Source organism: Tamandua tetradactyla, chromosome 4 (assembly GCF_023851605.1).
Source record: "Tamandua tetradactyla isolate mTamTet1 chromosome 4, mTamTet1.pri, whole genome shotgun sequence".
Taxonomy (NCBI): Eukaryota; Metazoa; Chordata; class Mammalia; order Pilosa; family Myrmecophagidae; genus Tamandua; species Tamandua tetradactyla.
In genome coordinates this window covers 59,672,494-59,698,303 of record NC_135330.1, presented here as the reverse complement: position 1 = coordinate 59,698,303, position 25,810 = coordinate 59,672,494, and the positions used below count along the sequence as shown (strand labels likewise).

The window sequence follows — 25,810 nt, the reverse complement described above, 5'->3', positions numbered from 1 at the left end:
CTTTCTCCAAGCCCCTACATCTGACGTTTCTCCAAAATGTTTCCCCCTTTAAAGGACTCTAGTAAACTAATCAATACCCACCTTGAATGGGTGGAGTCACATCTCCAACTTACCAAAAGGTCTCACTCACAATTGAGTGTGCTGTATCTCCATGGAGATCATCTAATCAAAAGTTTCTGCCCCACAGTATTGAATCAGGATTAAAGGAAATGGCTGCACCCACAAGATTGGATCAGGATTAAAATGTGGCTTTTCTGGGATACATAATACTTTCAAACTAGCACATCACAGAGCCAGAAAATCAGAGGGACAATGGTAGAACAGAGCTGGCATCTCTTCTTTTGCCATATGGAGACTCTAGGAAAAGAGCTGATGCCCTCAAAACTCCCAGTCTCTCTAGTCATCAAACCTGAGACTTTAGCTTCTATATCATCTTGCTCTGTGTAGGACATGGGTTAACCAGCTCAGTATCTATCTAGGATTCATATAATGGTTCCAAATACCTTTTATTCCTAGGAAGATTCCTTGGCCTGAAGAATTACTGTTTACTGACTTTCTTTTTAAATTGTTGGAATAAAAAAAAAAAACCACTAGAAGTTTTAATTAGAGGGAAAAAAGAGTCAACAGATTGTACCTTTAATTTAAGCACTGTTCACCTAGACAAATGTTTCCCATTCTATGACAAAAGATAATAAAGTGGAGTAAAAAATGGATTCTAGTTTGGTAGTGCCCCAGATACAGTGCCAGAGATCCAGAAGACTAGATAATACACTAATTAACTTTATGGTGCTGGTCAGAGGAGGGTATAAAGTACATGTAAAGAATTAATATGATTGGATACCTATTGCATATGGGTAATTTATCTTTTGTGGACATGTTTTTATATGGTATTAGCAATTTTAAATAAAGAACTGATTAAAAAACAGAAAAAACAAAACAAAACAAAAAAAGAATTAATATGAACCCTAATAGTTTGGAAGACCAAGAGGGAGAAATGTTGCCTGCTAACCAGCACTGCCATACAGACAAGAGCTCTCATGAAGGCATGAGAAGGCTTTCTCAATTGTTTGCCAACTGTTTATCAAATATAACTAGTCCTACAAACTAATCAGAGTTTGTAGGACTAGTTATAAAAAACTAAGCTAGGCAATTGTTTCCTTTATGTACATTAATGGCAGAGGTGAAAAATATGTAAAATATTTGTATTTTCTGTTGAGATATTAATCCTGACAGAGTAGCATTCCAAATTAATAGGAAAATTCTACTGATCTTGGTTTATAAATGCACGTCAAATCCTATTATCACAAGTACTATCTGAAAATCTGTTTAAAAGTTTCCCAGCATTCAGTTGATGACGCACTCTACTTCAATAAGCATATATTATCAAATAAGCACTGCAAAATATTTTGGGCCGTTCCCAGTATTTGTTTTAGTCAGACATATGTTGTATTGAAAAATATTTTGTTAAATTAGCAAACAATAACTTGAAAATATTGACCTATGATAATCTGGCTTTTGCTTTCAGGAAGCATAAAAAATGCTAAATCATCTAAATTGACCAGTCCCTAAATTAACAGAATTTATAAACTTTAGGCCCAACAAAAGTCAGAGGTGTTTAATGTATTTGAAGTACTGAATTTTCTTTTTTATGCTGGAAAATTACTACCAGAATAAAGTTTTTCTACTAATTGTGTGAACCTGGCATCCTAAGCTATATGCGAGCATGGGGTGCATCTTCAAATTTTTGTAACTAACTACCTGGTATGGTTTCCATTAGAAATGGGTATGAATATGGAAGCCGGTGTGCTTTTCCTGAGTAACAAATTAGAGATGAACAGATCTTTTAATCAAGGAGCTCCATAACTTCTAGAGACAAAAGAGATGGAGAGCTAGTGTAAAATGGTTCAAGCCAAGAAAAGTGGCAATTTATTTAAATAAATAAATTTCATCATTAGGGGCTGTGTACCACTTACAACAGCCATTCTCAATGGTAGTGGTGGGGTTGTGGGTGGGTGGTGATGTCAGGGTGGTGGATACCAAAAAGACGGATGATGGGTGTTCTCCCTGTTGAAGGAAAGGGGTGAAGTTTTTAAAACTGTGCTTAATAGTATAATTTTGTGTTCAGAGAATGAAAAAAATAGTTATTATTTTTGAAATACAAACTAAAGAAAGTAAATGAAAATCTTCTTGGCTGGTAGGAACATGAACTATCTTCTGCATGAGTGATTCTTTTTAAAAATTTTTTATGTGGTAACACACACACATATATATAACTTAACATTCCCCATTTTAATCACTTTACGTGTACAATTCTGTGGTATTATTACATTCACAAAGCTGAATTACCATCGCCAGTATCCTTTGGGAGTTATTCTTAATTAAGGTGTATATTAGCTGCCCAATCTGCAGGCAAGAATTAGATTTTATTATTATTAATAAAAGGATCTTAATTTTATGAAATAAACATTGAATTACATAATGTTAAAAGTGTCAGATGCTGAAACAATCTGTGTGCTCATCAACAGATGAGTGAATTAATAAAATGTGGTATATACATACAGTGGAATATTATGTAGTAATAAGACGAAATGTCCTGAAGCACATGACAAAATGGATGAGCCTTGTAGACATAATGCTGAATGAAATAAGCTAGACACAAAGGATAGATACTGCATGATTCCACTCTTATAACCAAGGTAAAGATAAAATCGGAGGCTTATAATACAGAATATAGGGGACCTATAGATACACAGAAGTTTGAGATGGATGAACAGTTATCTAACCAGGTTGAACTTAATTATAAGGGAATAGACAGACGTGAAGGTGGTTCACTAGTGGGTCTATAAGTAATGTTACCATATTGAAGGGGAACATGACTGAATGGGTTTATACAGAATCATGTGTCCCACCAAATAACTCTACAAATATAAATAAGTTCCTGTATGAACTACTGCGAAGGTATTAATCTTGTACAAAGAGTATATAATTTCGGGGTATGGGGGAAATGTTATTGCATATGCTATGGGCTATGTTTAACAGAAAAACATCAACAGTACCGCAGCAATACCAGGGGCAAGAGTTGGGGGAAGGTTTTGATTTTCTATTTAGTGAAGGTGTGTTTATTGGCTATCTTTCTCTTGGGAACAATGAAATTATCTAAAATTGAGAGTGTTGATGGACTGCTGACTTTGGACATTATATGTGAGGCCCAGTAGACAGAGGTGGCTGTAAGATGCACTGACTACTACAATCTACTGAAGTAGATTGGTGTATGATGGTGTAAACATATGATCAAATATGTACTGCTACAAAAAGGAACAAAGTTGTGAGGCATGCAATGATGTGAACGAACCTGTGGGAAATTTGGTGAGGCAAAATAAGCCAGAAACAAAGGGGCAAATATTGTATGATCATATTTAGAAAATACTTATAAGGAAAACTGGGGCCTAGATTATAAGCTTTTATAGCAATCACATTCACTCGGAGTAGTAATTGTTATTTCTGGATTTTGGGGGGCTGTTTTATATATGTATAACCTGGTATTTAGAGGTAAGAATGAAACCAATCAGGTTGGAATTAAGATAATTCAGAATACAGGGGTGAGGAAGATATTGCCTGTATTTTAGAACTTCACCTACTCTTTGAGATCAAAGGAAGAAAGTTTTATTATGTCCAGAACCTAAATTTTATGTAGCACGTAATCTAACACAATGTGTCTGTACAGATCATTTAAACAATCTAAACACAAGGAGACCAGGATAAGAATGAGAGCTTTTAATCCTGCATAGCTTTAATGTAATGCCCAGATACATCCCAGAGTATATTAAGCAGATAATCAAAAGATATTCAAGATATTCGCAGGATGGGTCACAGTGGCTTAGCAGGCACAGTTCTTGCCTGCTATGCCAGAGACCTGGGTTCGATTCCCAGTGCCTGCCCATGCTGAAAAAAAAAAAAAAAGACATTGGCAAAGTCCCATGAGGGATGGGAGAAAAATTATGGAACTATTAAAATTAACCATTGGGGAAACCTCGGATACTGTGGTTAGGGTCACCCAAAATCAATAGGCTGAGCCCTTAATCTTGAGGCTTGCTCTTGTGAAGCTTATGTATATAGCAGAGAAGCTTAGCCTATACAGGCATGCCTAAGAGTCATCTCTGGAGGACCTCTTTTATTGCTCAGATGTGGCCTCTCTCTCTCTCTAAGCCCAACTCTGCAAGTGAAATCTATAAAGAGGTTAAAGTCCAGACACAAGAACTTATTTATATTCCTACTGTTAATCAGTGGGACACATAGGTCTATACAACCCCTTTCAATCTCGCCTACCTTCAATACAGTAATATTAGTCATAGACCCACTAGAAGACCACCTTCATTTCTATCTATTCCCTTACATTTGAGTTCAACCTCATTAGCTAATCATTCACCCATCTCTAGCTTTTATGTATTTCTAAGTCCCCTATATTCTGTATTATAAGCTTCTGATTTTACCTATACTGTGGTCATAAAAGTAGTGTCATGCAGTATCTATTCTTTTGTGTCTAGTTTATTTCACTCAGCATTATGTCCTCAAGGCTCATCCATCTTGTCATGTGCTTCAGGATGTCATCTTGTCTTACTGCTGCATAACACTCCATTGTATGTACATACCACATTTTGTCCAAAACTATTTTTTAAAGAGCACCTTAATTAGTTGGGACATAAGAAAAGGTATGAGGCTATAGTGGAATCTGAAGAGATAAATCTTAGTTAAGAATAATCACGTCTAAATGTCAAGAGCCTCCAAGTAAGTCCGGCACAACTTTCACTTTCTCTGACATTAAAGATATAAGCAACATAATTGAACATGAGTGGTGTATGACAATCAACATTCTCTATTGTATGGTCTCAAGCCATCTGAACACTGGAAGTTGGTTACAGTAAACCAACTTTACTGTTGTAGGAATCTATGGCCACTGACCACTAAAACTGGGAAGGAGTCTCTTACTAAAGCTGTCTAGTTTTGGTTTCCTGTAATCCAATAATACTCAACTTCTCTCCCATTGTGACCTTGGTCTAAAAGGCTAGTGGGGAAGGGGAAGACAAGGGAAAGTGGGAAGTATATGGCAGCTGTTAGAACTGGGACAAGGAGAAAGTAGTATTTAACCCAAGAGAAAAAAGGGGCTAAAATGGAAAGGGGGAAAAGGAGACCATACTTATACAGATACGTGTTGACTGCTTACCGTGTATCCTGCATTGCTCTAGGCATTGTGGATAAGCAAACATGAGAGAGAGAGAGAGGCCTTTGTGTAAGCAAACATGTTAAGGGGCTCTTTCCACCAAAAGGTACTGCTAATTTTAATAAGAGGGAAGGGAGAAAAGGGAAACACTAACCAAGGTAAGGGTGTTCAGTTGTGTGACTTCAATTGATAACCACCAAAAAATATTTCACAGCAGCTGGGGAGAAAGGATTCTGTGGCTCCTTGGAAAAGAAATGTCCAGCCCACATGTTGAAAAACACTCCCACAACTCAATGTCAGTGACATATACACTGGAGTCTCTCTGGGTCCTCTCACAGGAAGACTTTACAAAATAGGTTCATAAAAAAATTCTCTTGGTATTCTGGTAACTAAATATTTCTGGCTGAGGTTCCAGACCAACATCCCACATATAAAACCACGCTACCTGGTAATTTACACTGTGAGAAAGGCACTGAAAATGGATAAAACAACCGAAAAGAAATGCAGCAGTCTATTCAGGTTTCTTGTAGATTTCTCCCCACACTTTCCCAAATAAGGAAGCTTTGACTCTCCTCTTGGATGGTTCCCTAAGAAGGAACTACCTTGTCTACTACCTAATATGCCCATTAGGGATTCTCATTGCTTACTATTGGTAACAGTTCTTGCTTCGTCAGTTTCCTACAGAGGAAGACCCTAAATTATGTGCAAATGTCATAGGCAAATCATTTCAACAAAGATATTCCCTACAGAATATGGAGAAAAGTCTCAAATGGATCTGCCCAGGACAAATACCTCCATACATCTGGTTGTCAATGGCAAGTAGTTATTTCTTTGGCTTTAATATATCAAATTTCCTGGTGGAATGCAGTGACTGAGAAGTAAGACTCCAAGTATCCATAATTCCTATTTTTTTTTCTCTTTTTATCACTAACAGGCATGTAAAATATCACAGGCATACTCTCTCATATACACACATATACAAACATGCCTGGAGAACTTGCAAATAATTGAAGTTATTGCACATAGTTTCACAACCACTTGGGCACTTTTTCCCTTTGAAATATAGTACTGATTCCCAAACACAGGAAAGGCAGCAAATAAATATAGCCATAGAAATTTTTAAATCCCTGTAAGATACAGTGACAAAGACTCTAAAATCTTACTTTCAAACAGTTTTTTAAAAACTGTTTGAAAAATTAAAAATTAAAAGCTAAGAGACATAAACTGTAGTCTGATACATTTATCTGCTTTTACTTAAGACTATATTAAGAATTATGAACCATAAGCTCTTGTAGAAAAGCTAAGAGTCTATTTGCAAATTTTCTTTTTTCCCTCTGCTGATTCCCATATGCTCTGAAATACCTTTGCTCTAAACCTAATCCCCCAAAGAAAATCTACATATTCTCCACTTTTGACACAACTATGAACATATGTAAATAAAAAATGCTGCTTACTCGTAATGTCTTGGCAGTCGGGGAGGGAGAAGCTGGGGGAGAATCAGACTGAGATTTCCTATTCCGAGTGAATTCTTTACTTCGGGAATATACAGAGGACATGGTTCCTCAGGATGCAGATAGATACTCAAACAGTGGATTCTTCACACAAAGCTGGAAAATTGCCCCTGTAGGCTACCCTCACAGAATCTCTATTCTCTCCTTTCAGTTGTTGCAAGATGACTTGGATAGAACTAAATAAAGGATAAAAGCAGCCCTGTAAATTATAGTCTTGAGCTCTGAACCAGTCCACAGTTACTCAGAGTCTGAGAGGCGTGTTCCATCAATATTTTCAATTCGGCTTCAACCACAAGTGCCCAGGACTGACAGCTTATGGTAGAGGGTATTGAGCCACACCTTTTATGATTAGTTCCTTGATTCTCCCAAAAGGACACTTCTTAGTGAAGCTTGCTCCTCAATAAAACCTGAGTCTAGGTTCGTGATGACACCAGATTAAATTCCAAATGAAAGACGACCTTGAATTCTGCCGGAGATGAGCCTGGGAACAACTGCCGTCCTGTCATTTTATCCAGAGGGAAGAAATACAAATCCTCTGAAAATCATGCTGTCTTCCTTTAGCTTGGCTCCACTGGCTGTAAGGGGTTTGGAATTGCTGTAATAAACTCAGGCTAAACAACTTAAAACAAACAAACAAACAAACAAATATAAATAAGGAACCAAGAGTTTATGAGAAGGAAGCAGTCAGAGGAAGTCAAGTTTCCCTAAGTCCTCCCAGACGAAGCTGCTTTTACATATAAACACTCACCGTCATACACACATCTTTTCCCCTCCCCTCTTCTATTTTCTGACATTCCAAATCCCTATTCGCTCAGTGAGGAATGCTGGAGAGGAGCCAAGGGCAAAGATTCACTTTCAACTCAGGATTCGGGTTGCCACTTGTAGGGAGAAAGAAAGCCTGCCAGCTTCTAGGAATAAAGGGAGCCTCTTTGGGGGCGTGCTCAGGGGCAAAAGTCACCTCAGAATAGGCAGTGGTCCCTAAGGCTGATTTCTCTGAACATGTAAGTATGAGAATGAGGATTTTTCAACTACTGAACTTAAGTAACAAAGCTCAGACAGACACATCAGTCAAAGCACAGTCAGGCTGTTTATGTTGAATTTTAATGACATGTCATTCCTGCTATACCACAAGGGAGCCCAACAAATTGAAACTTTGGCCCACTGTGAAGGATGCTCTCTGTACATTAGAAGCTTTAATGGCTAAGTCTCTAAGTATACAGCTGACTGGAATCCTGTAAGATGCCATAATCAAAGAACAAGATGGAATGGGGTGGGAGGTTGGGGTGGGAGAAAAAAAGAAGGGTCAGAAAAGAAAAGAGAAAACAGAGATAGTAATAAAAATACAAGACTATGGGACTCAGTTACTCACAGGAAAAATTAAGAGTTAAAAAGAAAGGAACTTCTTTACTTGATGCCGAAGGATTTTTGTATTGGCCTTGAAGAAACTTCTGAAATTTAATCTTTTGCACTTTGTTGTCATCATTACACTATCCAACATTTCTAGGCCAAATGCTTTCTAAGCCAATGGATTTATCCCCAAAGTAACAACTCACTTTACTCTGGGCTCTTGGAAACTGTCCTGCCTTTTCTTTTTTCCACATGACATTTATACTTTTTCCTTCAAACTTTCCCAACATGCACCTTCTCCTCTAATTGTCCTGATATTGTCACATTTTGTGAAATTAAATCAAGGAACACAATCAGCTATTGGGGAGTGGGGGTGGGTTGGTCTGAGGAGTAGTTTGAAAGAATTTGTAAAGGAGTTCTAATTCATTCTCAAATAAAAAAAATTTCATAAGAAAACTGACCAATTTTACCAGAAACCAGGATTATGCTGCACCTCAAAGGTCAATTATCCTGAAGATTCAGAATGATGAATCTTATCGTGCTATGGGCCCTGCTTAAATAGTCATTCCTATCTATAAGTGTGAATCTTTCAAGGATAAATATTGTATGAGTTTGCTAATATGACCTTGGTAAAGGTAAACTCAGAGTCTTATAATGTAGAATACAGGGACCTAGAGATACACAGAAGCTAGAGATAGATGAAGGGTTACCTAATGAGGCTGAACATAAATGTATGGGAATAGATGGAAGTGATGGTAGTTCATTAGTAGGGTTATGAGTAACATTGCCATATTGAAGATGAAAATAATTGAAAGGGTTGGATAGAGCCATTTATCTGACCGATTTAACACTACAAATACAAACAAGTTTCTGCATGAACCACTTCAAAGGTATGAATTGTGTACAAAGAGTCAATAATAGAGGAATATAGGGGAAAACTACTACTGCATGACTGTTTAGTGAAAGATGAGGGGTACATTTTCAATATGTGGAATGAAAGTAACCATGTTATATATTACTCTGTAAAGGGACTGCAAGAACTATTCTGATCAGGTACAGTTTCCTTACCTGTTGCTGTAAAATTTATATAGTGATTTCATAATCATTGGCAATTGAAGAAGGAATGTAAGCACTTGTTACTCCCAAATGGACTTTTGGTCCTTTGGTACTTTCATCTTATCTCCACCTCTAGGCAGTACTAACAATGTAAATTCTTTCCTATTTTACATGGTATTTTAACATAAATGATCTCAAATGATCCTCTCAACTATGCTGAAAAGTACCTCACAATTATCTTACAGATGAAGAAACAAATTCTGAAAGGTTAAATGACTTAGCCAAAGTCTAGCAGCCAGTAAGAAGGGAACAAAATACGACAGCCTGAGGAATAAGCTTTGGTTGATTAAAAAAAAAAGTAAAAGCAGATCTGAATACATCTACAAATTCAAATCCTTAAAGAAGATCCCTGATTATCTGAAACACTCGCAGGCAAATGTCAGAAATATGGGACAGAGATACATTCTCCAGAAAGTCATACTTTCTTTTATTTATTTGTTCTTTTACATATTTAATTTTTTTCTTCAGCCCAGCCAACAAACATTTATTGCATCCTTTCTGGCTCAAAATGCATTAGTTTCCTGTGAACATGAAAGTATACTTCACACCCCAGTGAAAATAAGATCTGAGTGGAATATTCCTGGTCACCATCTTGTGTCTTTCTGTTATAAAGAAAATCTAGTTTTCAGATAGTATACCACATTTCCAGTTCCAGTCCCAAATTAGGAATCCAGAGATTAAAACAATCTGCAATTTTGTCCACTCTGGCCAAATGGTAAGGTAACATTCTTGGCTAGGACACAGACATGTTCACTCAAAATGTTGCCTAATCGATAGGTTTTCTGCTCAAAGATCCTTACATATATTTTATAAAAGCATGTACATATTGATCTAGCAAGAAGCATGAAGCAAGAACGGATTACTCCTTTCTGTGCTTCCCAGGAGGATTCTGCAATTGATAATTCAGGCTATTCTTTCTCAAATTAAGGTATGGTAACTTAAGGGCCTGATAAAGAAACACCTCCAAGCAGGATGGCTTTCACAGCCTTAGAGGAATAAGCTTTGCTAACAGCCACGTGTTTAAAGAATAATTTATTTTGGACAGAAAAGTTACAATATTTGGTTCATCTGTTTGATTTCTTCTAGGTGAGATAGAGGAGGAAAAACTCCTTAAAATTTGGGGGGTTATTTGTGGTAAATGAATTAGAGTCCCAAGTAGTCAGTTTAACAGAACCTCCAACAAATATAAGAATTTCCAAATGAAGGCACTACATGTGTTTGTTTTTGAGATGACACATATCAAATGTGTGAACAACCCAGTAAAAAGCCTCATGACTTAAATCTTGAGCTCTGACTCTCATTGACTCAACTCTCCCAAAACCAAGTAGAGGATGAAATTAATGAGCCAGTTGAGTAATTTCTAGCTTTTCCTGTTTTTATATTTTAAATCATGAAAATTAAATGCCACAGTTTAAGAATGATAATATTTGGTGAAACCCCCCTTCTCCTCAGTGATGATTCCCAAAGCAACCAATATACCACCATGCATTACATGCGGTTTGGGAAGGGCATGGGCTCTGCAGCCAGATATACTGGGCTACAGTTCAAACCCCTGCTTAACTATCTGGCATGATCAAGTTTCTCAGTCTCACTGAGTCTTAGCTTGCTTACTCCCCAAAACTATGATAATAAAATGCCTACTTCGGAGTGTTACTATGAGTGTTACCATGTGGTTTAAGGTTAATATACAGATGCCATCCAAACTAGCATATGATCAGGATCAATCAACAGTAGCTATCACATAGAGTGCTTCAACAATATGCACACACATTTATAAAATATATATAAGGATTTAAATAAAAATCTGAAGCAAAGAACATAAATACAGTTTTTAACATTCTATACATTCATTTTCCTTGTGACTATGTAAAACTTAGTGAAAAAGATGCCAAAATCTCCTTTCCAAAAGCTTTAAGAAAAAAAATGACTACTTCATCTATCGTCCATCCTCCCTCCCTCTCTCCCAACCTTCCTTCCTTTTGGGAAAACAGCACCCTGGCACACAGGGACAGTGTACAACGGGGGCAGTAGCCCAGTATAGTTGGGAGGTTAGCTTCATACAAGGGATTAAATAGGAGCAAAATGTCTCATTGTTAGAGAAGGCAGGTGTAAATATGAAGTGAAAAGCTAGAATGAACTCTGTGATGGTGTGTAGGAACTGAAGGTCATCGAAGTGAAATGATTTCATTATATACAGATACAGAAATAACTAAGGATGCTAACATGTGTTTGGGTGTATGTAAGTAAATGCATCTAAATATGTATTTCCTAGCTCTGTCCACACAGAGGGCCTGGGATAAGCAATATCCCATTAACATCCGCACATCTAGGGCCCAGATCATTGTTTCTAAATGCCATTCTCCACTAAAATAACAAGTTCTCTGCAGAAATGGTTACTTCCAGAGTCGGGGAAGGAAAAGAAAATGAGCTTAAATATTTTGGTGTGCCAGAAAGCAGAGAAGCGCTTAAACAATGACAGGAACATGACAAAAGAACACAGAAATCTGCTTAAAAGCCACACATGGGACTTCCAGAAAGATGGCAGAATAGGATAGGCTGAGTTCACGAGATGTGACAGAAAAATGACCAGGACAGTGGTTTCAGGGTGCAAATGACCTCAGAGGGTCTTCTACACTACTCAGGGAGGTCCTCAATGAAAAAACTGAGGAATTGAGAGGGAGAAAACCAGAAAACATCCAGTTAGTCCAGACAGCCCAATGTATCCCTTTCCAAATGGAGGCCAGGAGCCCTTAGGAGTGCACAGACAGGGAGGTGGGAATAAGGAAGTAAGCTATGACGTGTCCCTTGAATGCACCATGCCCAAATGCATTGCTCCCTGCACCCAAGACCTGCCCTCTGCAACACCAAGCACTTCCCCACTGCCCCACCACCACCACTCTGCACTCTGGCCTTCCTTGCCTCTGTGCACTGCCCCACCATAACCAGTGCATGCATGCACCTATGTCCCGACTCCCAACCTGAGCCCCAGCCACCACACAAGTATGCCTCACACCCTGAGCTCCCAATCCACACCCCATCCCCCTATACCTGTGCTCCTCACCCCTGTGCATGAGTGCATCTGTGATCCATACCCCGATGTATGCAGGCACATATACCCCACACTCCTGCATCCCAAACCCTACACCCATGCCTTGTGCCCCTTGTACTCTGCTCACTGTGACCTACTTCCATGCACCCGTGCCCCACCCACTTGCTCCTTGCTCTGTGCCCCACTGCACAGTCCCCATGACCTGCTTCCTGCTGCAGGCTGCCTCCATGTCCCGTGTCACACCCCCGTCCTCAACAAACCAGTGCCCTGCACCCCATGCTCCTGGGTAGCAGTGTAGCATCCCTGCCTCATGTCTGTCCCACAAATATAAAACTTTAGATAACTGAGAGAAATCAGCTGCCAAAGTGACTGATCAAGATAATTAAATTCCTTGAAGTTAACAGAAAATCACAAAGCATATGAAGATGGAGACAGAGCTCAACTTAATGATGAAATTAAAATATTGGAGAGACACAGACTTTGGAACAATTAATTAAAGATGTTCATATAACTCTACTAAATAAATTTAATGGGGTTAGCTAATGATATAAAGGCGATCAAGAAGACACTAGAAGATCATAAAGAAGAATTTTGAAAGAATAGGCAGAAAATAGCAGATATCACAGAAATGAAAGATATTGTAGACCAAATAAAAAAATATACTAGAGACACACAACAGCAGATTTCAGGATGTAAAAGAAAAAACAGCCAACTAGAGGACAGGACAATTGATTTCAAACACACAAAAGAACACATGGCAAAAAAAGATGGAAAAATGTGAATCGGATCTCAGAGAAATGATGGATAACACAACATGCACAAATACAAGAATCACTGGTGTTCCAGAAGGAGAAGAGAAGAGTGAAGGGACAGGAAGAGATAATGAGGAGATAATGAGGGAAAACCTCCCAACCAATATAAAAGACAAACATGCAAATCAAAGAAGCCCAATGAACTTCCAAATAAAATAAATCCAAACAGGCTTACTCCAAGACACATACTAATCGGTCTCAAATGTTGAAGAGAAGCAGAAAATCCTGAAAGTGGCAAGAGAAAAGCAACTCTCCACATACAAAGGAAACTACATAAGAATTAGTTCAGACTACTCAACAGGCATCATGGAAGTGAGAAGGCAGTGGTATGATATATTTAAGATCCTGAATAAGAAAGACTTTCAGCTAAAATTTTGTACCAAGCCAAATTGTCCTTCAAAAGTGAGGGAGAGATTATACTTTTCACAGACAGACAAAGTCTGAGAGAATCTGTCAACAAGAGACTGGCCCTACAAGAAATACTAAAGGGAGTTCCATTGGCTGAAATAAAAAGACAGGAGAGGGAGGTCTTGTGGAGAGCACAGAATTGAAGAGTACCAGTAAGGGTAACTTAAAGGATAAAAAGAGAAAGAAGGAAAAGAATACACATCATCTGACAAATAAAATCCAAAGGATTAGATGGTAGATTCAAGAAATGCCTTTATAATAATAACTCTGAATGTTAATACAGTAAACCCACCAATTAATAGACACAGATTGGCAAATTGGCACAGATAAAGAAATAAGATCCATCTATATGCTGCTTACAAGAGACTCATCTTAGACCCACGGACACAAATAGATTGAAAGTGAAAGGATGGAAAAAGATGTTGTTCCATGCAAGCTGTACCCAAAAGAAAGCAGGAGTAACTATAATAATATCTGACAAAATAGATGTTAAATGTAAAGAAGTCTAAAGAGACAAAGAAAGACACTACATGTTAATAAAAGGGACAATTTATCAAGAAGAAATAGTCATAAATGTTGAGTTCATAATTAAGGGGCTCCAAAGTACATGAGGCAAACCAGAAAGGAACAAGAGACATTTCAACAATAATAGTGGGAGACTTCAATACACCACTCTCCTCTATAGATAGAACAACCAGACAGAGGATCAACAAGGAAACAGAGAACTTAATATAATAAATGAATTAGATATATATAGAATCAGACATATATCAATTATTATGCCTCTCAAACACCAGGATATACATTCTTCTCTAGTGCTCATGGAACATTCTTCAGGATAGATCATATGCTGGGGCACAGAACAGGTCTTTATAAATTAAAAAACACTGAAATTATTCAAAGTACTTTCTCTGATCACAATGGGATGTAGCTGGGGATCAACAACCACCAAAGAATGAGAACTTTCACAAATACATGGAGATTAAATAACACACTCTTAAACAACCAGTGGGTCAAAGAAGAAACTGCTAGAGAAATCGGTAGCTATCTGGAGACAAATGAAAATGAGAATACAACACATCAGAGCTTATGGGATGTGTTGTATATCCTGGTGTTTACAGCAAAGGCTGTTCTGAGAGGGAAATTTATTGTCCCAAATGCCTACATTAAAAAAACAAGAAAGAGTAAAGGCTTAACAGAGAGAGGATGCAAATAAACAAAATCAGAAATGAGAGGGATGCACTATCACAGACCCTGAAGAAACAAAAGAAATCATAAGAGGATATTATGAATAACTATAAGCCAAAAAACTAGACAACTTAGGTGAAATGGACAAATTCCTGGAAATACACAAACAAGGTATACTGACTCAGGAAGAAATAGAAGATCTCAACAAACCAATCACAAGTAAAGAGATTCAATCCATCATCAAAAATATTCCTACAAAGAAAAGCTCAGGGTCAGATGGCTTCACAGGGGAATTTTATCAAACACTCCAAAAAGAACTAACACCAGTCCTGCTCAAACTTTTTCAAAAAATTGAGGAAAAAGGAATAATACCTAACTCATTTTATGAAGCTAACATCATGCTAATACCAAAACCAGGTACAGATGATATAAGAAAGGAAAATTACAGGCCAATCTCCCCAATGAATATAGATGACAAAAATTCTTAACAAAATACTCGCAAACCAAATCCAACAACACATTAAAAGAATTATACACCACAACCAAGTGGAGTTATACCAGGAATGCAAGGTTGGTTCAATGCAAGAAAATTAATCAGTGTAATACAGCACATTTATAATTCAAAAGGGAAAAATCACATATTCATCTTAAGTGGTGCTGAAAAGGCAGTCAACAAAATTCAAGATCCTTTTCTAATAAAAACACTTCAAAGGTAGGAATCAAACTTCTGAAATATGATAAAGGGCATATATGAAAAATACATAGCCAGCATCATACTCAGTAAGGAGAGACTGAAAGCCTTCCCCCTAAGATCAGGAATGAGGAAAGGATACCGTCTGTCACCACTATTATTCAACATTGGCCCAGAAGTTCTAGCTAGAGCAATCAGGCAAGAAAAAGAAATAAAAGTCATCCAAATTGGAAAGGAAGAGGTAAAACTATTTGCAGATGACATGATACTATACTTGGAAAATCCTGAGAAATCTTTGACTAAGCTTCTTGAGCTAATAAACAACTGCAGTAAAGTGGCGGAATGAAAGATTAACAAGCAAAAATCAGTTATGTTTCTACACACAAGCAATGACCTGAGGAGACAGTTAAAAATTCCATTCAAAATGGCAACCAAAAGAATCAAGTATCTAGGAATAACTTTAACCAGAGATGTAAAGAACCTGTGGGGCCTGTACAATATAACATTGTTAAAAGAAATAAAAGATTTTTCAATAGGTGAAAGACACTCCCTGCTCACTGACAGGAAAGTTAATTGTTGTTAAAATGTCAATTCTACACAAAAATCAATGTATAGATTCAATACAATACCAATAAAAATTCCAACAACCTACTTCAATGACTTGGAAAAGCTAGCTACCAAATTCATTTGGAAGGGAAAGAGACCCTGAGTAACTAAAAATATGCAAAAAAGAAGAAAGAAGTGGGAGGATTAACACTTTCTGATTTTAAAGCTTATTATAAAGCCACAGTAGTCAAAACAGCATGGTACTGGCACAAAGATAGAAGTATTGACCAATGGATTGACTCAGGAGTGTGGTGATAGACTACAAAATCTACTCTCACTTGATTTTCAACAAGGCCCCTGAATTCACTGCACTGGGACAGAATAGTCTTCAATAAATGGACATGGGAGAACTGGATATCAGTAGCTAAAAGAAGGAAAAATGATCCCTATCTTACACCCTAATCAAAAATTAATTCAAAGTGGATCAAAGACCTAAATATAAGAACCAGTACCACAAAGTTCCTAGAAGAAAATAAAGGGAAACATCTTCAAGACCTAGGAGTAGGAGGTAGTTTCTTAAACTTTATACCCAAAGCACAAGCAACAAAAGAAAAAGTAGGTAAAGGGAACTCCTCAAAATGAAATGCATTTGTGCCTCTAAAGACTTTGTCAAAAGGTGAAGAGGGAGCCAACTCACTGGGAGAAAATATTTGGAAATCACCTATTGGATAAAGGTGTGATATCCTGCATATATGAAGATATCACACAACTCAACAACAAAAGAACAAACAACCCAATTATAAAATGGGCTAAAGATATGAATAGATATTTTTCTGAAGCACAAACACAGATGGCTAAAAAGCACATGAAGAGATGCTCATTTCCATTAGCTAGCTATAAGGGAAATGCAAATCAAGACTACAATGAACTACCACCTCATACCTATAAGAACAGCTGCTATTAAACTAACAGGAAACTACAAATGTTGGAGAGGATATGAAGAAATTGGAACACTTATTAACTGCTGGTGGGAATGTATAATGGTACAGCTGCTATGGAAGACAGTTTGGCAGTTCCTTAGAAAACTAAATATTGAGTTGCCACATGACCTGGCAATACCAATATTTGGGATATACCTAGAACAGCAGAAAGCAGTGACACAAAGAGATATTTGCTCTTCGATATTCATAGCAGTATTATTCACAATTGCCAAAAGATGGAAACAACCCAAGTGCCCACCAATAGAAGAGTGGATAAACCAAATGAGGTATATACATATGATGGAATATTATGCAGCAGTAAGACAAAATGACATCCTATAAAGCATATGACAACATGGATGAACCTTGAGGATATAATACTGAGTAAAATAAGCCAGACACAAAAGGATAGATACTGTATGATTTCGTTTTTATGACCTTGGTAAAGGTAAACTCAGAGGCTTATATACAGAATATAGGGGCCCTAGAGAGACATGGAAGCTAGAGATGGGTGAATGGTTAGCTAATGAGGTTGGATTTAAATGTTAGGGATTGGATAGAAGTGAAGGCAGTTCATTAATGGGTCTGTAAGTAATACTGTCAAATTGAAAGTGAACATGATTGAAAGGAGTTGTACAGAGCCATTTATCCCATCGATTAACTCTACAAATATCAATAAATTCTTGCATGAACTACTTCAAAGGTATGAATCTTGTATAAAGAGTAAATAATATCGGAGTATAGGGGGAAAACTACTATTGCATGCTATGGGCTATGTTTAAAAGGAAGACATTAACAGTACCACAGCAATACCAGGGGTAAATAATGGGGGGAAGGACAGAGGTAAGGGGAGATTTGGATTTTCTCTTTGGTGAGGGTGTTTATAGGTTATTTTTCTCTTTGGAACAATGAAAATTGTCTAAAATTGAGAGTGTTGATGATTATACAACTAAGTGAGGATAATGTGAGAAATGGACTATTGACTTTGGATATTATACATGATGCCCAATGGATGGAGGTGGCTGAAGGACACAATGACTGAGAAGCAGAACGGTGAACTGTGGTGTATAGAAATGATCAAATATTGTGCTGCTACAGAAGGGAATAAAGTTGTGAAGCAAGCAGCAAAGTGAATAAACCTGGGAAACATTACATGATGCTAAATAAGTCAAAACAAAAAAGCAAATATTGTAGAGTCTCTTTTAGAAAATACTTATAAGAAAATTGGAGCCTAGCTTGTAAGCTGTTATAGCAGTCACAGTCTGGCACTGTACTTGTTATTTTGAGATTTTGAGAGGCTGTATACATATATACGTATACATACATATATATATATATATGTATAACCTGGTATTTCCCTGGAAGTTTGGGTACCTACATGGCACTTAAAACTCAGAATAGGAGTTTTGCAGGCCTGGAAGTCAGCATTGCCACACACAAATGTTAAAGAAATGGAAAAAGATTCTCAGGCTTCAATCAAAGATAAGAATGAAGCTGATAGGGTTGAGACTAATGTAAAACAGAATACAGAGGTAAAGAGGATATTGTCTGTATTTTAGAACTTCACATACTATATGAGATCAAATGAAGAGATGTTTGTTTTGTCCAAAATCTAAAGTTTTTTTAGCACATAATCTAACTTAACCTGTCTGGATAGCTCATTTAAACAACCCAGACACATGGAGCCCAGAATGAGAATGAGGGCTTGTAATTCTGTATTGCTTAATGTAATGCCCAGGTACATCCCAGAGTATGTCGAGCAGATATTTGAAAAGTATTGGCAAAGTCCATTGAGGGATAGGAGGAAAAATATGGAACTATTAAACTTTATCACTGGGTAAACCCCTGCTGCTGTCTCAAACATTAGGGACTCCCAAGTTAATAGGCCAAGCTCTTGATCTTTTCTTTTTTCTTGTAACATTTTTATTGAGAAATCTTCACACACATACGGTTCTACCATATTATACAATCAGTGCCTCACAATATCATCACATAGTTTTATATTCATCATCATGATCATTTTTAGAACATTTGTATCACTCCAGAAAAGGAAAAAAGAGAAAAGAAAAAGTCATACATCCCATACCACTTGCCCCTCCCTCTCACTGACCACCAGTGCTTAATCCACCCATTTTTAAACTATTTATCTCCCCTATTATTTATTTTTTATCCTTATTTTTTTACTAATCTGTCCATAACCTGGATAAAAAGAGCATCAAGACACAAAATTTTCAGAATCATAGGGTCACATTGTAAAAGCTATATAGTTATACAATTGTATTTAAGAATCAAGGCTACTGAAACACAGTTCAACAGTTTCAGGTACTTCCCTCTAGCCATTCCAATACACTATAAACTCAAAAGGGATATCTGTATAGTGCATATGAATAAACTCCAGGATAACCCCACGACTTTTTGTTGTTGTTGTTGTTTGAAATCTCTCAGCCATTGAGACTTTATTTTGTCTCATTTCTCTCTTTTTTCCCTTTTGGTCAAGAAAGCTTTCTCAATTCCATGATGCCGTGTCCTGGCTCATGCCCGAAAGTCAGGTCCTATGTTGCAAGGGAGATTTATACCCCGGGGAGTCATGTCCTATATAAGGGGAAGGGCAGTGAGTTCATATGCAGAGTCAAGCCCTTGATCTTGAGACGTGCCCTTGTGAAGCTTATGCATATAATGGAGAAGTAAGCCTACCTAAAATTATGCCTAAGAGTTACTTTCAGAGGACCTCTTTTGTTGCTGAGATGTGGCCCTTCTCCCTCTAAGCCCAACTCTGCAAGTAATATCATTATCCTCCCCGCTAAGTGGGACATGACATCCTGGGGTGAATGTCTCCCTGGCAACATGGGATATGACTCCTAGGGATGAGCTTGGTCCTCGCACCATGGGATCAACAAAGCCTTCTGTTCTAGTTTGCTAGCTGCCAGAATGCAATATACCAGAAACGGAATGGTTTTTAAAAGGGGTGATTTAATGAGTTGCTAGTTTACAGTTCTAAGGCCGAGAAAATGTCCCCATTACAACAAATCTATAGTAACGTCCAATCAAAGGCATCCAGGGAAAGATACCTTGGTTCAAGAAGGCCGATGACGTTCAGGGTTTCTCTCTTAAGTGAGAAGGCGGTGAACATGGTGTCATCTGCTAGCTTTCTCTCCTGGCTTCCTATTTCATGAAGCTCCCCGGGAGGTGTCTTTCTTCTTCATCTCCAAAGGTCACTGGCTGGTGGACTCTCTGCTTTGTAGTGTTGCTCTCTCTGAATCTCCAAAATATTTCCTCTTTCATAGGACTTCAGAAATTAATCAAGATCCACTCAAATGGGTGGAGACATGTCATCCCCTAATCCGGTTTAACAACCATTCTTAACTAAATCACATCAACCAGGGAGATGATCTCATTACAGTTTCAAATATACAGTATTGAATAGAGATTATTCTACCTTTATGAAACGGGATTTATATTAAAACATGGCTTTCTTAGGGGGCATATATCCTTTCAAACCAGCACACCTTTCAACCAAAAGGGGGAAAAGAATTGTAACAAAATAAGGTATCAGTGGCTGAGAGAGTTCAAATAAGAGTCAAAAGGCTATTCTGGAAGGTACTCTTACACAAGTCTCAGCTAGATATCACTATTTACCGTGGTTTACCAAACCCTAACCAAAAACATCCTTGCCAACTCTAAAGAACACCTTGGGCTCTGTCTGAGATTCTACAAAGGCTCCATGCACTATGATTACTTTCCAAAAACCTATAACCTTCAGGTGGGTTCACAAGGCAGCTAAGTCCTGAAACCCAGAGGGTTCAGCCTCTCCAGAACATCAACTAGTTTCATCTCCCTATTCCATATTATTGACACCCTTTTCAATATGAAAAAGTTAGAATGGTCATAGCACAAATACCTCTAAGGATTGGGACAACTGGTGAACCTGAATGGGATCTTTGGGAGAAGGGTATAAGGGAGTTCTTGGTACTATTCTTGAAATATTCCTGTGAGTCTGAAGTTGTTTCAAAATTAAAAACAAAGCAAAAACAAAAACATAAACAAACTAAAACAACAACAGTTCTTTCATCTTACTGGAGTAGAAAAGGGGAGCAAGACTTCCTTTAACCCCAGAGACCGTCTGAAAGATGACCTCTTGTTGTAAAGGACTCTACGATTATATCTTCACCAAATAATTGGGTTTGCTGGTAGAAGCAGCAATTACTTGAGCTGGAAGCACAGCAAGTTCCAACTGAGACTCATTAGTTGGTCATGAATCAATTTAGTGGCTCATAATCAGATCAATAAACTGTGAAACAGAACAGCAAATGTCAGTATACATTACACACAATAAAGTAAGGGTATGCTTACTTTACTTTCTATAATACATTTATACGTATTCTGGGTGACAGGAGAAAATGTATTTCTTACTGTGGGTCACAGTAAAAAAAGCTTGAAAGTCAATGTTATAAAGATGCTCATAAGAAAAAGAACTAGTACAAGTCATTCATTTGTGAGAAGTGCAAGAAGAGTTTCTAATCTGGCATGATAGAAGGATCAGTCATCTCATTCCTGAGCTATCAAACTGGCAAGAAGAGGTGCTTTGAACAAGATTTGACTTCACATTTACACTTCTTGATCAGTAAAATCTGAAAACAAAAAGTCAAAAAGTCATGACTCATCAAACAAAATTTAGGATCTGATGGGCAAATATCACTACCAGGTAGGAGAGAATTATTATTATTTTTTTGCATGGTTGATAAGAGTCTCAGAATCATCTCCAATGTCAGACTGTCAGAGTTTCACTATGCAAACATTCAGACTACCCAAACACACCCTGAAAATTGTTTGTGTGGTCTATGGCATGAATGGGGATTTCCTAAATGTCATAGGAGAGCTTTAGCTAAAAGAAAGTATAGTCTTTAACTATTATTTCAAGAAAAGAATGTTTGGATTTCTCCTCATTTTTTCCCTAAATGTACAACAAGGCCATCCCTCTACACACTCTGCCCCCAACAAACTGACAATTCATGATCAACAGTATTCATTACCATACAAAGAAGGTGGTGGTAACTGCCAGTGTTTTCAGAATTTGTAAGCATATTACATTTTGGGCATCAAACATGACGCAATTATCAAGTTTACAAATAAACTATTTCAGTTATTTTGCTTTCTGTATTTGCCATTCGATGTGACTACTTGCCTGCAGAACGGATTCTGGCATTTACCCAAGATAGATCAAAGTGACAAAAAAATTTTTTTAAAGCTTCATCTAGTGAATATTTTGAGTAGGGCCAGGACTGAACACTATATAAGGAAGGAGAGAACATGGAGGGACAGAAGAAGCAATAGATAAATGAGAAAGAATATAACTTGTTTGGTTCAGAGCAGAACTGAGTAGAGTATACAGAAATATGTGTAGGTTGGAAGGGAATGGGACATACCTGCAAAAGTGTATATCAACTACAATCAATCAACTGCTAAAAATAATTATCATAACTATTAGCCTGTAAAACCTAGAGAGGCTTTGTTTTATCGTGCTATAAAATCTCTTGGAACTGATTACTTCTAACATTAAGGTTACCTAAAGGTAGCTCCACAATCCTATTCAGTCCCTATGTACACATTGGAAGCTCTTTCTAATTTTTTAAAATTAGAGCAGTTGAATATTTACTAAAAAAAAACATGCATGTATTAGTTTCCTGACTGCTAAAACAAATATCATACAATGGGTTGGCTTACCAACAGGAATATATTGGCTCATGATTTCAGAGCTAGATGGTTTGTTTCCTTCCAGGTCAGTATCTTCTGGCTAGCCAACAACCTCTGGGGTTCCTTGCACATGACAGCATTTTCTCCTTTCTCTTTCAGGTTCCACTGACATCAGCTACTGGTTGCTCCCTGTGGCTTCCATCTCTGTGTCTAATTTTCTTTGCTTATAAGGACCTCAGCTCTATTGGATTAACACCCATCCTCAGTGGGGGCACACCTTAACTAATAACATCTTCAGACTACTATTTACAAATGGGTTCATACCCCTTGGACCCGGGTTTGGAACATGAACATACCTTTAATGGGTTACATGATATAATTCCCAACAATGCAAAAAGTTCAGAGTTCACATATACCCTCCTCTACACACAAAATATACCCTATTACTAAGATTTACATTAGTGTGGTACTTTTATTAAAATTGATGAAACAATATTATTATGTTATGCTGTCAATCTTAGCAACTGTTTACATTAGAGATTACTCTTTGTGCTGTCCAGTTCTACTTTTTGTGTGTGTGGTAGCTTATATACAACCTAAAATTTCCCTTTTAAATTCCTTTTCAAATATACAATTCAATGTTGTTAGTTACATTCACAAAGTTGTGCCTGCATCACAATAATCCATTGCCAAAATTTTCCATCACTCCAGACAGAAACTCCAAACGAATTAAACATTAACTCCCCATTTCCCCTCCCATCCAGCCCCTGGTAACTTGTATTCTACTTTCTAACTTTATGAATTTACATAGTCTGCTTCTTTCATATTAGTGAAATCATACAGTAGTTGCCCTTTTGTTTCTGGTCTGACTTATTTCACACAACATGAAGTCTTTAAGGTTCACCATGTTGTCACATGCATCAGAACCTCATTCCTTTATTAACAACTGAATAATATTCCATTTTATATACATACTACATTTTTTGGTATATACCAAAAAGTGGATTGCCAAGTCATATGCTTATACAACTTCTAAGGAACTGCCAAACTGTTTTTCACAGTGGTTGCACCATTTTACATTTCCATCAACAACTAAGTAATGTCCCTATTTCTCTATATTCTTACAGCATTTGTTATTTTCCATTTTTTAAAATAGGAGCCATTCTAGCGGGTGTAAGATAGTATCTCACTGGTCTTGATCTGCATTTCCTTAATAGCTAATGATATTGAGCATCTTTTCATGTATTTATTGGCTATTTGTATATTTTTGGAGAAATGCCTATTCAAATCTTTTGCCCATTTTTAAAAAATGTTTTTTTTTGTATAGTACAACATATAGTATAACATATGTACAAAGCAAAGAAATAAAAAAGCAATAGTTTTCAAAGCACTCTTCAAAATGTGGTTACAGAATATATCTCAGAGTTTTTCATATGATTCTCTCATATTTTTCCTTCTAGTTGTTTTTTTGCCCATTTTTATTTTCCTTTATTATTTTTTTACCTCATATTTTTTTAAATACCAAAAAACACCAAACGCAAACATTCTTAACTTTTGATCATTCCATTCTACATATATAATCAGTAATTCATAGTATCATCACATAGTTGCATATTCATCATCATGAGCATTTCTTGGAACATTTGCATCTATTCAGAAAAAGAAATAAAAGAAAACAGAAAAAAATTCATACATACCATACCATTTACTCCTCTCTGTCACTGATCATTAGCATTTTAATCTAAATTTATTTTAACATTTGTTCCCCCATTATTTATTTTTATTCCATATGTTTTACTCGTCTGTTGATGAGCTGGATAAAAGGAGCATCAGACACAAGATTTTCACAATCACACAGTCACATTGTGAAAGCTGTATCATAGCACGGCTACTGGAACATAGCTCTACATTTTCAGGCAGTTCCCTCCAGCCTCTCCATTACATCTTGACTAACAAGGTGATATCTATAATGCATAAGAATAACCTCCAGGATAACCTCTCGACTTTGGAGTCTCTCAGCCATTGACACTTTATTTTGTCTCATTTCACTCTTTCCCCTTTTGGTCGAGAAGGTTTTCTCAATCCCTTGATGCTGAGTCTCAGTTCATTCTAGGATTTCTGTCCCATATTGCCAGGAAAGTCCACACCCCTGGGAGTCATGTTGCACGTAGACAGGGGGAGGGTGTTGTGCTGGCTGGAGAGAGAGGCCACATCCAAGCAACAAAAGAGGTTCTTTTGGGGGTGACTCTTAGGCCTAATTTTAAGTAGGCTTGACCTATCCTTTGTGGGGTTAAGTTTCATATAAACAAATCCCAAGATTGGGGGTTCAGTCTATTTCTTTGATTGTCCCCTCTGCTTATAAGAATACCAAGAATTCTCTACTAGGAGAAGTTGAATTTTCCACCTTTCTCACCATTCCCCGAAGGGGGACTTTGCAAATACTTTTTTATTCACTGTTCAAATCACTCTGGGATTTATTGGGGCATCACTCTGGACAAACTAACAAAATTTCATGTCCTATGCAAGGTTCCATGTACTTATGGTGTTCAATTAAGCTGTCTACATAAGTCATATTAGGAAATGCACTAGTCAAAATATAAATTTTGTACCAAATAAACATTTTTTGCTTTAGTCTCACACATAAGTTAAAATTTTAAAATATTAATTACCAGCTATTTTCAGCACTCTGCAGTAATGACCTTCCTTTGTTCTTCCTCATGCAAAAACATTTTTTAAATTCGTACATTTAGTCACTATCATTATACACTCTAGGCATTCCTAGATTATACCTTCTCAGTCTTTATCATCTATCTTTCTTTCTGATTTCATTTGTTTTTGCCCAGTTTTAAATTAGGTTGTCTGTCTTTTGGTTGTTGAATTGTAGGAATTCTTTATATATTCTACAAATAAACCAGTAGCAGATATATGGTTTCCATATATTTCTCTCATTTTATGGACTGTCTTTCTATTTTCTTCATAAAGTCCTTTGATGCACAAATTTTTAACATTGAGGAGGTCTCATTTTCCAATTTTTTTCTTTTATTGCTTGTATTTGGTGCAAAGTCTATGAAATCATTGCCTAATAGCAGATCCTGAATATGTTATCCTATGTTTTCTCTTAGGAGTTTAACAGTTTTAATTCTTATAGATAGGTCTTTGATCTATTTTGAGTAAAGAGATCACTTTTTCTACCAAGTGGACTTGGTAACCTTGTCAAAGATCAAGTGAGGATTTATTTCTAAACTCTCAATTT

At 37.0% G+C, this 25,810-nt stretch overlaps 1 protein-coding gene across 3 annotated transcripts in view; it reads right to left on the bottom strand.

Annotated features, from left to right (window-relative positions):
- PPP1R12B (protein phosphatase 1 regulatory subunit 12B) overlaps positions 1-25,810 on the bottom strand; it is a 323,111-nt gene that overhangs the window by 46,831 nt on the left and 250,470 nt on the right. Inside the window, exon 1 of one of the 3 annotated variants that reach the window (XM_077157412.1) lies at positions 6,673-7,773. The exons of the other annotated variants lie outside the window; for them this stretch is intronic. Coding sequence (XP_077013527.1) covers positions 6,673-6,774 — 102 coding nt within the window. The 5' untranslated portion in view covers positions 6,775-7,773. Of the gene's footprint in view, positions 1-6,672; positions 7,774-25,810 lie in introns of those variants that run through there. 3 annotated transcript variants of the gene reach the window in all.